The sequence below is a fragment of the Mesoplodon mirus genome (genome assembly GCF_964341445.2).
Source record: "Mesoplodon mirus genome assembly, chromosome: 15".
Taxonomy (NCBI): Eukaryota; Metazoa; Chordata; class Mammalia; order Artiodactyla; family Ziphiidae; genus Mesoplodon; species Mesoplodon mirus.
This window is the reverse complement of record NC_138991.1, coordinates 57,077,927-57,089,410: the sequence shown is the minus strand read 5'-3', so window position 1 is coordinate 57,089,410 and position 11,484 is coordinate 57,077,927. Positions and strand designations below refer to the sequence as shown.

Sequence of the window (11,484 nt, the reverse complement as noted above, 5' to 3'; positions counted from 1 at the left end):
GACACAGGAGAGGACAGCATCCGTGAACCAAGAAGCGGGTTCTCACCAGACACCACATCTCCCAGTATCTCGATCCTGGACTTCCCAGTCCTCAGAAGTGTGAGAAATAAATTTCTGTTGTTTATAAGTCACCCAGTCTATGGTATTTTTGTTATAGCAGCGCAAACAGACTAAGAAATGGCAAATGTTTTGTTATGTATATTTTATCACAATAATAGAATGATTTTTCAAGGAAAGGAAGAAAGAAAGAAGGAAGGAAAGGGAAGGAGGGAAGGGAAGGGAGGAAAGGAAGGAAGGAAGAGAGGGAGAGAGAGAGAGAGAAAGAAAGAAAGAATCCGCAGGAGGTCCCTGTGCCTGCTCCCTCCTCCAGCCTCATCCCACATTCATCCTCTTGGGAACACTAGCCCCACCCCATCCTTTGGCTGCCTAACTCCTTATCCTCTGCTCTTAATGTAAATGTCACCTGCCTGTCTGATCTACCTGGTGTAAGAACTCCAGGAGAATCTCTGGCGAATCTCCTTGCTTCCTCTCTCATTAACACTTATCACAGCTTTGCAATTATTTTAGAGAAACTTCTGTTTTATCTGTTTCTCCATACCCCAGGCCAAAGGGTGCCCTATGTGGGTGGGCTTAGACTGCCCCTGTAAATTCCATGAAACCCTGCCTGCAGCCCACTAAACCTCCCCAAATATATATACAGTAAAAAGGGGTACTGTTTTGCAAGTTCAGGTTCAAGACTAGTCCCCTGTCTCCCCACCCCCTTCCAACCAGATTGTCATCCCTAAGTCCTTCCTGCGTATAAATTTTGCAGCCACCACTGCTCCCTGACCAGAATATAAATCCCCTGAGGACAGGGACCAGGGGACTGTTTGTGTGACTCCTCTTTTCATTCCAGTCCCTAGCACAGCATCTGGCACCCAGTAGGTGCTCTAAATTGAGCAGAGAATAAATTCCATGCAGAGAGGACTCCCCCAGGGGTGGGAAACAGCATGACGCGTTCAAATACAGGAGCAGGAAAAGGGCATGTCAGTGTGGGAACAGCAGGAGATGGTGGCAGGATTAGGCTGTCCTTCCCGCTCCTCAAATTCAAAAAGCACCCCACCCCTCCTGATGCTCTTGAAGCCTTTGAAGGTCAAGAGGTTACATTTCCAAAGATGCTGATGTGGGCGCAAAAGACCCGCTCAGACCCGTTTCCCGGGGCTCCGATATTGGCACCCACCCTCGTTGGTCACGCTTGGCCACATGGGCTCAGATGGAGAAAAGAGACCTGGGGGCCATCGGCAACACCTTTGGGTGTTGCTGTGACAGCCAGGCCAAGCTCCAAGCTCCATCATCCAGTGAGCAAAGAAGATTTACCCCCAAGACGCTGGAATCCCCCAAAGGAAGCTCACAGCCTCTGCCCCCTTTTGGGTGGACAGGCTCATAGACCATGGGTTGCTGGGACCATTTCAGCAGCAGCAGCGGGGCGGGCAGCTTGACCAAAAGCTGCTGAGACCCAAGGGCGAGGGCCAGGGGCCTGGCGTCATGGACGGTGGTGCTCACAGGCATCTCGCTTACCTTAGCCAGCTGCATCTGCAGCTTGTTCTTCACATCTGTCACCTCGGCGATGCGGGCATTGAAGGCCAGATTGGTGCTGGTAAACTGCTTCCACGTCTGACCCAACAACACATCGAGGAGGTTCTGGGCCTCCTCCCGCAGCTGGACAGAGTTGGCCCGCATGTTCTGCGAGTGTCTGATATTGTCGTTAGTGAACTTGGCCCATGTCTCGGGCACGGAGATCCTGCAAGAGGCATGAGAGCGACCTTAGCAGGCGAGGAGTCGGGGCTCTCCAGCAGGCTTGGAGATCGCTGAATCCAGAGTTTCCCAACCTTGGCACTTCTGACATTTGGGTCAGGATAATTCTCTGTTGGAGGGGGCTGTCCTGTGCACTGTAGGATGTTTAACAGCATCCCTGGCCTCTACCCACTAGATGCCAGTAGTAACGCTTCTCCAGTTGTGACAATCAAAAAAGTCTCTAGACATTACCAAATGTCCCTTGGGGGAGGAGGCACAATTGCCCCCAGTTGAGAGCCACTGAGCTGATCCAAACACCTCATTTATAGATGAGGCAAGTGCAGACTAGCTGGTTTCCCGAAAGGGCACTTGGTGAGTTATAGGAGAGGAGAGATTCCCCAAAAGAGCTTTTTTCTCTAACACTCCCTCCACCATCACCAAAAACACAGAGACAGGCCAAGAAGTGGGCATGGGGCATGAGGCTGGCTGCAGGGCTGCTTCAATTCAGGGATGAGCCTGTGGCCATGCTACTTGCACTGACTTATTCATTCAACAAATGTTCTTTGAACACCTACCACATGCCAAGCCTTGTTCTAGGCACTTGGGATAGAGCCAGCAACATCCCTGACCTCATAGTGATAAATTTCCAGGGGAGGCGGGGGAGATAGACAATAAATAAAGAAGATGTTCACACATTGTGTTATGTTCTATGAAAGAATTTAGAAGCAGGATGATGGAAGAGAGACAAATGGAGTGGGTCATTACGTGTCAGTCAGGGCCATAAAAGGAAATAAATGGAATTTATTCTCAGATAGCGCTGAGGTGCTCATAGATTAGCAAATGCACGAAGTTGTCACCACCCCAGGTGTGAAAGGCAAGAGAGAGACCATGTAGAATAAATCCCCAGCACCTTTCTCCTCCATCTCATGTTGGTGACCCTCCTATTGGCTGAACCCAACTGGGAACCAGATGGCAAAGACCCAGGAGAGGCAGTTTGTAGAGGGCAGGCTCCTCTATAGGACTCACAGCAAGGCAGCTAGAGAATGGATCTGGGAGGACAAATGGAGCTCAGGCTATATTGGAAAGGGCAAACTAGGGAAAGGGCAGACTGGGAAGGCTTCTTGGAGGCAGTGACACATAAGGGATTCAGTTTAGGGAACAGAAAGTTCTTCCTGGCCGAGTATATAAATTCAGGCAATAAGCAATCAACTATTGTACAGGAGTTTTCTCCTCTGGGAACCCTTTGAGAAACAGAGACACATGCTTCTTTGAGCTGACTTCAGTCTCCGGATAAACCAGATTAAATAACTTTGCAAGGTCTTTTCTAGCCGGGAAGTCTCCAGTTCTTAAAATAAAGCAGATTTTTATTCTCAGGCAGTAGGAAAAAAAGAGATTCAATCATCTGAAATAGAAGTCTCTTTCAGGACATTTTAAAGCACACTTAGATTGCATAGTGAATGTGGTTGTTTTGTCTGGCTTTTGCAGGAGTTAAAATCAAGCCTCTGGAGAGGTCTTGGGCTTCTAAAGATGTGAGAGGACACTGAGTCTGATCCAGAGCTTTCACCCAACGAAGACCTGAGGCTCAGGGAGGTGAAGTGTCTTCTTTTCCAAGGTCACACAGCCACTCACCATCAATAGAGGAATGACGAGGCGCCAAGGACAGCAGAGAGTGACCTGCGGATTTATTCTGAGGGTACCTCCCACTGCTCAGTGGGACACTGTCAGGGTCAAGGGCAGCAGCCGCTAAGCCCTCCCCTGGAGCAGACAGCCGAGCTCCCCAGGGAAAACAACCCGCTTCATCACACTGTCCCTGGGGGAATTTGCCGAGGCAGCCTGTCTCCTCACAGGTGATGTGCTTCAGCAGGGGCAACGTGTTTTCTGGAGCCTGTGTCCTCTAAAAACATAGGACCCAGCAGGCTTTGCTGGGGAGGCAGGAAGGCGCTATGGTAAAACACAGGCCCAGTGTCCAACGTGGGCTCAGACCGTGGCTCTGCCACTCACTGTGTGAGCTTGGACCAGTCACTGCACCTCTCTGAGTCTTAGTCTCCTCTGTAAAATGGGGATAAAAATGGTACCTACCCCCAGGGTTGCTGACCAACTGTGAAACCCCTATCACGGCACCTGACAATAGTAAGCACTTGATAAATGTTTATTATTCACGAGACCGTGGAAGCGCTCGGCACAGTGTCCAACCTATAGCAAACAGCAGGTAAGAGGCATCAGCTCTCATCCTCATCTTCATCATCAGTGGTTAATTCGTGGCAATGAGACCTTCGGTGAACAGAGATACGGCAACGCAGAGTCTCCAAACGTCCTGTTACCTGCCCAGACATGGCCCCGCTTTAAGAAAACCTCACATACAAAGCCCTGAGCTAATACATCCGGGGAGAAATGAGTCACAAATGGCAGCTCTGGCTTTCCAGCTGGAGTCGCTGGATGGAGGACTTTAAACAGCAGACCCCTCCTGGGCACGGAAATCGGAGTCTCTGCCAGCCAGCCTGGCTGCCCAGCTTTCAGGGAGGCATCTGTTTGGGAAGGGAAACTTCCAGACTCCCTGTCCAGGTGGGCAGCTGTGGCTGAGAGGACTAGGCCCCGTGGAGGTCTTGCTCACTTTGCCAGCGCCGTGGGCAGTCAACCTTGTCAGGAGGAGGAGAAGGGTCCCCAGGAGCTGTCATCGCAGGAAACCCCAAAGGGTCCTTTCAACACCTGCATATTTACTACGATCTAGAAAGTGACCCTGGTGTGGGCCAAGAAGACCTTCCCTTTCCTTCTCTCCTCTCCCTCCCTTCCCCCTTTTATTCATTCTTTCATTCAACAAATATTTATTGCACACCTACTATGTACCAAGCACAATGCTATGTGCTGGAGATTTTTTTTAAAGGGACCAAGATAGACCCCACCCTCTGCATGTACCCAGAGCATCTCTCTTCAGCCCTCATTATCCCAGACCTTGGACTGCCGATGGGGAAAGCGTGCCTTCGTTCTGCACGCAATTCCGTGATGCAAGGACGTGCCCATGGCAGTGCCAGGCAGACAGGAGGCGCCACCCTCATAGCTGTTGTGACGAGAAAATGAGGTCGCCCACCAAGCACTCAATAAATGTTAGCCGTCGTCATTCCCCGACACGAGGCTCTGTGCCTAGCACTTCACACGCCCACCTTTCCACACTCACAGCAACTCTGGGAGGTGGGTGCTATTTTTATCCCAGTGGTAGAGGTGATGAAACGGGGCCCAGAGAAATGAAGTCCTTTGTCCCGAGGGTTAATGTGGAGGCTGGATTTGAAGGCAGACAACCTGGCTCCAGAATCCACTCTTAAGCCACTGCCAGCATGGGCAGGCATCAGTTGGCTCTGCCAGCCAAACTTGAATTCTTCCTCCAGAAGGAGGAGAAATTCCTCCTCCTCCTGGAAATTCCTCCTGGAATTTGTTTGGTGGACTTGCCAATCCAGGTGCCTCAGCAGCAGCAGCTGTGGGACCCTCACAAGCCAATATCTTGCCCTCTCTTGCTGGAATTTGGATCTTGGGTGAAGTGGGGCAAGCGTGGAAAGACAGTGGTGCTCCAACAACAAGGCCGATTAGCTCTCTCTCACTGGCTCCTTCAGGCTGCCAGAACCTCCCCTCCAGCCTTCCCCTGGAGTCTGTGGCTGCCCAACAGCCTTCCAGTAAATTCCATCTTAAGTTAGCCAGAATCGGATTCTGTAGCTTGTAACTCAGGATCCTCACTCAACCACACGGCCTCACACTTGACTGGTGCACGATGCCCCTTTACGTTTCCTTAGCAGGATCAGACCCAGAAACCCCTGCTGTCCTCGGGCACGGCCAGGTGAGGACTGACTGCCCGGTACTTACGTGCCATCAATTTTCTCCACGCCGTGGAAGAAGCTGATGCAATCTGATGTGTTCCGTAGGTTAAGGCACTTCTCATCGATGAACTCGGCTGAGCTTTTGTCCTCGAGGTCCCTCTCCAGGGCATGCTGAGCATCCCGGTTATCCCTGTGGGGGCAAGGACATGTCCCCAAATTGTGCACTCACCCAGCGTCCCTCACCCAAGGTCACAGGGGAGGTCGGTGCAGAGCCACTGCTGGAAGCCAAGTCTCTGGACCCCCAGGAGGGTCCACCCCCAGTGGCTTCCAGCCCTCTTCCCACCTTGATGCCCCCACACACACCCAGGGCCTCCCTGCACTCCCCCACCCTCCCCCTAATCCAAGCAGACCTGTTGTCACTTAGAAAACATTTACTGTAAAGGGTCAAATACTACATATTTTAGGTTTTGTGGGTCATATGGTCTCTCTTGCAACTACTCAACTACGTAGGAAAACAGGCATAGATAATGTGTATGGTTACACATTATGGTTACACAGATAATGTGTATGTGAATGGTTGTGGCTGTGTTCCAATAAAACTTTATTTACAAAAACAGGTGGTGGGCCAGATTTGGCCCTCCAGCTGTAGTTTGCTGACCTAATATAGAAGATATGAATTCACACTTTAGACAAAGCCAGGTTTCAATTTAAATTGGTCCACAAATCCTTGTGTCTGATGCTATGCCAGGCACAGAGGGAAAAGACATGAATAAGCCTCAGTCACTACCTTCAAGTTGCTCACGGATTTGTGTAAATAAATACAGTAAAAAATAAAGAAAGAATGAAAAGAGCAACAGTGCAGGTTCAAAAAGGATACATAGAGGAGGAAGCCATTAACTCTGGAGGAGGGGTGGTCAGGGAAGGCTTCCCCAGAGAGTGTCTGAGCTGGGTTTTCATAACAGTAGGAGCAGATATTATGGACAAAGTTGGGTTCCAAGCTGAGGATACCACATGTGCAAAAGCAGAGAAGCTAGAGACATCCAGGTATTTAGGGACCCATAAGCAGCTCAAAAGGCTGGCAGAATCAGGGACTGGGTGGAGTCAGGGACTGGGCAGAGTCATGGCCTGGGCAGGGTCAGGAGTGGGTGGAGTCAGGGAGTGGGTGGAGTCTGGGACTGAGCCAGGTGAGGAGAACACAATGGGGTGGGGACAGGACTTGAGCCTGAAGGGCTGGTATCTTGGCTAAGTTTAGACTTAAATGTCACTGTTTGCCAAGACTCCAGACATTGGAGACCCACTTTCATGATTCTTGCCATATTCCCAAAGTACCTGTACTATTATTTACCTGCTAACTTTCTTTTTTCAATCATAAATAAATAAAATACATAAATAAATGCATTTCTAATTCAAAAAGAGTCATGTACCACAATGCTCATTGCAGCTCTATTTACAATAGCCAGGACATGGAAGCAACCTAAGTGTCCATCGACAGATGAATGGATAAAGAAGATGTGGCACATATATACAATGGAATGTTACTCAGACATAAAAAGAAACGAAATTGAGTTATTTGTAGTGAGGTGGATGGACCTAGAGTCTGTCATACAGAGTGAAGTAAATCAGAAAGAGAAAAACAAATACCGTATTCCACATATATGTGGAATCTAAAAAAATAAATGGTTCTGAAGAACCTAGGGACAAGACAGGAATAAAGATACAGATGTAGAGAATGGACTTGAGGACATGGGGAGGGGAAAGGGTAAGCTGGGACAAAGTGAGAGAGTGGCATGGACATATATACACTATCAAACGTAAAATAGATAGCTAGTGGGAAGCAGCTGCATAGCACAGGGAGATCAGCGCAGTGCTTTGTGACCATCTAGAGGGGTGGGATAGGGAGGGAGGGAGGGAGGGAGACACAAGAGGGAGGAGATATGGGGATATACGTATATGTATGGCTGATTCACTTTGTTATAAAGCAGAAACACACCATTGTAAAGCAATTATACTCCAATAAAGATGTTTTAAAAATAAATAAATAAATAAATGTATTTCAAAAGGAAAAATCTACATCACTGTCTTTAAAAGAAAACCAGTAACTGTTTCCAAACCTAAATGCAAAGTAAACACTAACAGAATGCTAGCTAGAATCTGTTGTCTCCAGTAGGTTCTAAGCCTGAAACCTTTTCTGTTTCTTTTTTGGTTGAAAAAAGGAAATTAAAGACGCATAAGCATTGATTGGGAGTTTTGCCTTGATGTCTTTTTTTTTTAATTAATTATTTTAAAAAATTTTTATTGAAGTGTAGATGATTTACAATGTTGTATTAGTTTCTGCTATACAGCAAAGTGAATCAGTTACACATATAGATATATCCACTCTTTTTTAGATTCTTTTCCCATATAGGTCATTACAGAGTATTGAGAAGAGTTCCCTGTGCTATACAGTAGGTCCTTATTAATTATCTATTTTAGATATAGTAGTGTGTATATGTCAGTCCCACTCTCCCAATTTATCCCTCCCTCCCTTTCCCCCGTGGTAACCATAAGTTTGTTTTTCATCTGCGACTCTATTTCTGTTTTGTAAATAAGTTCATTTGTACCATTTACTTATTTATTTATTTTTATTAGGCTGTGGTTTCTCTCTTTCTTTTTTTTAAATTTTTAAATTTTTAAATTTATTTTATTTTTGGCTGCATTGGGTCTTCATTGCTACGCGCAAGCTTTCTCTAGTTGTGGCAAGCGGGGGCTACTCTTCGTTGCAGTGTGCGGGCTTCTCATCCCAGGGGTTTCTCTTGTTGCAGAGCATGGGCTGTAGGCGCGGGGGTTTCCATAGTTGTGGTACGCAGGCTCAGTAGTTGTGGCACTTGGGCTTAGTTGCTCTGAGGCATGTGGGATCTTCCTGGACCAGGGCTTGAACCCATGTCCCTTGCATTGGCAGGAGGATTCCTTTTTTTTTTTTTTTTTTTTTTGAGGTACGCGGGCCTCTCACTGTTGTGGCCTCTCCCGTTGTGGAGCACAGGCTCCAGATGCACAGGCTCAGTGGCCATGGCTCACGGGCCTAGCCGCTCCGCGGCACTTGGGATCCTCCCGGACCCGGGCATGAACCCGTGACCCCTGCATCGCCAGGCGGACTCTCAACCACTGCACCACCAGGGAAGCCCGGCAGGAGGATTCTTAACCATTGCGCCACCAGGGAAGTCCTGTACCAGTTTTTTTTTTAGATTCCCTTGATGTCTTAAAGGAATTAAAAGAGACTGGAGAAGGGAATAACTTTGAGCAGTTTGATGTCCAGAGGCAACTAAAGTGCTTGGTGCGCGTCTCGCATCGGTGTCTCTCTTTCCCCTCCTGCACCTAATTTTCTCCCTCCCTTCCTCTCCCTTCCTTTCCCTTCCTCTCCCTGTCTCTGTCCCTCTGTCTCTCTCATCTTTATCTCCTTCTGCCTCCTCTTGCTTGGTTTCTCTCTGTCTCGGGGCCTCAGTGTGTGTCCCTCTCTACCTCTCCCCTGCCTGTCTCTATCTTTCTGCCACGTTTTTTTTCTGCTATGAATACTGAAAGCTGGTGAGAGGTTTCAAACAGGCCAGGAACAAAGAACTTAAACCCTCATGCTGGGTCTGCACCCATCAGGATGCAGAGAGGGTCATGTTGGAGCAAGGAGAGCCATCCTGGGGCCCTTATGGCCTTTGGAATTGGCAGAGCCATGGGGAAATGGGGCCCCATCCTGCCTCATGAGGTGGAGCGTGAAGAAAGACCAGAATGTAGAAGAGAAATGTGCCAGAGCATCAGAGGGGAACCTGGGGCCTCAGAATCCCAGGTCATCTGGTCCAGCCTCCTGGCCCTGGCTAATGAGGCCTGGGGAGGGAGACGACAGCCCCATCTCCCCCAGATGGAGAGCCTGGCCAGTGCCAAGACTCACCCTGCTGTCAGCCCACAAGGAAAAGCCTGAACCTGGCTCCTGCCCAGTCAGGAAAGCCTTTTCTGCTTTGCTGGGGCACCTGGTGAGGTGAGGACACAGCTCTGAGCAGATGCAGGCCTCAGGCCTCGCCTAGAAAACCATGAGTCAACAGCCCATCACCTGCCCGGGGCCAGGGCGGCCACCCTAGCAGGTCATCAGCAGAGCTTCCCCAAGGGCAAGGTCACACTGAGTTCTGCCCTGTTGATGAGGCTCTGGCCACTTCTAGGTTAATTAGGCTGCCCCGGCAGCAAGAGCTTCCTCCCGGCAAGATGACAGGTGTCCTCTGAAAAGGGGCCGCTGCCCAAGGTCAAAGGGCCTCTCTCCAGGGTGACTGGGCCTCTGGTCCTGGCAAAGAGGAGAGTCCCTTCCACCCGCTCTCATCCCCTCCCCACCCACACTGCCTCCACTGCTTTCCTCCCAGCCTCTCCTGCTCTCTTTTCCTCTTTCTCTGTGTCTGTCCCTTTCCATCTCTTCATCTCTCTCACCACTTGATTTCTCTCTCTGTCTGGCATGTCTGTGTCCCTCTCTGTCCCTCTGTCTCTCTGCTCATCTCTCTGTTTACAGCTTCAGGTCTTTCTCTTTCTGTCTATTTTCCCCTCTGACATCAGAGTTCACTGTGTCTCTCATTCTGTGTCTCCCAGTCGACGAGACCGTCTTCATCTTTCTACTTTTCCTGCATAAGCAGCGCTCCACCCACCCCAGTTTCAAGATTTCCCTTCTGGGGTCCAGCTCCCCAGTTTCAAGTCTGGGCTTTTGTTCACTCTTCCGGCTCAAACTGTCCCATTTCCCAAACCTCAGCCCTCCCGTCACTCTAACACCAAGTTTTGTCACAGCCCCATGTCAACCACAAATGGAAAACCATGCTCTTTTGCCAAAAAATAGGTGATTGTAAACATAGGGCAAGAAAAATACAATAAAGGCATTTGCTTGCCCAAAGAACTCCCTTTGTTAAAATGTTCCTGTTTAAGTACAAGTATCGAAGGGTTTTTTTAAAGTGGATTAACGTATAGACGAATATTAGGCAAACATAAGTCCAAGTGGTAGGTCAAAATGTCAGAAGTCAAGACAGAGGCCCATAATGATGGAATTCAACAGTGCTTTCATCCATTCAACTGTCACCTCAGTCACTGCTGTATTTGCATCTCATTTCGACTTTTCTCCACCTCTGATGTCTCCCTGGGTTTTCCCAACTCATCTGCCCCTGACCACACCCTTAGATCTGCAGGCAGCTTTTCAACACTGTCCTGGATGCTATTTATTTTATTTTTACAGGATAATTCTCTCCTACCTCTGCCACCCATTCTTACAGCCTCAGTGGAGTTGAGGGGCTGCTGTGTGTGTGTGTGTGTGTGTGTGTGTGTGAGGTAGGGGCGACTGCTGTTTCTGGGGAAGAACAAACCAGGGCACCAAGCTCCCAGAGCCTATCTGCAAGCTTCCTTACCCCTTAGCATCCCATGCAAGCTGCCTACGTCCTCCACACAGCGGGAAGGGGCAGCCCTGGCCAGGTTGCCAGCCCATCTCTTGTTAGCTGTATCTGAGTAAACAAGAAGGAGAAACCAGCAGAGCAGCCTGCCTGCAAGTGTTAAAGGCAAGTGCCCAGCTCAAGGGCCGGGTGGAAAGGCTGCTGCCTCTGGGGAGCTGGGTGCCAAGGGCTCATTTATGGGTCCCAAGCCCGGTAAAACTCAAGCCTCCCTTTAATTATGGGGGAGCCTCCTGCCTTGTCATGATACCAGTCACATAATCTTCCAAGAACAAAAAGCTGATTCCTTTGAAGACTAAAAGGAACAGTGGCCCAAGGTGTCCACCAGCTCCCCTCTGGAGAGGCCCGGGCCCCTCACCTTGATGCCCAGTGCCACCCACTCTCTGCCATGTCCCAAAGTTCAGGACTCGCATGGGGAAGCCACAGGCTAAGAGGAGCCTCAGTGAGGCCAATTTCTTTTGCCAAGGTTCTCACTG

At 49.3% G+C, this 11,484-nt stretch overlaps 1 protein-coding gene across 1 annotated transcript in view; it reads right to left on the bottom strand.

Annotated features, from left to right (window-relative positions):
- The window catches only part of TEKT5 (tektin 5), a gene marked incomplete at its 5' end in the record, with an annotated part of 39,518 nt that overhangs the window by 23,536 nt on the left and 4,498 nt on the right, over positions 1-11,484 (bottom strand). The window contains 2 exons of the mRNA XM_082644466.1: positions 1,558-1,780; positions 5,623-5,766. Of these exons, the coding sequence (XP_082500592.1) occupies positions 1,558-1,780; positions 5,623-5,766 (367 nt within the window). The remainder of the gene's footprint in view (positions 1-1,557; positions 1,781-5,622; positions 5,767-11,484) is intronic.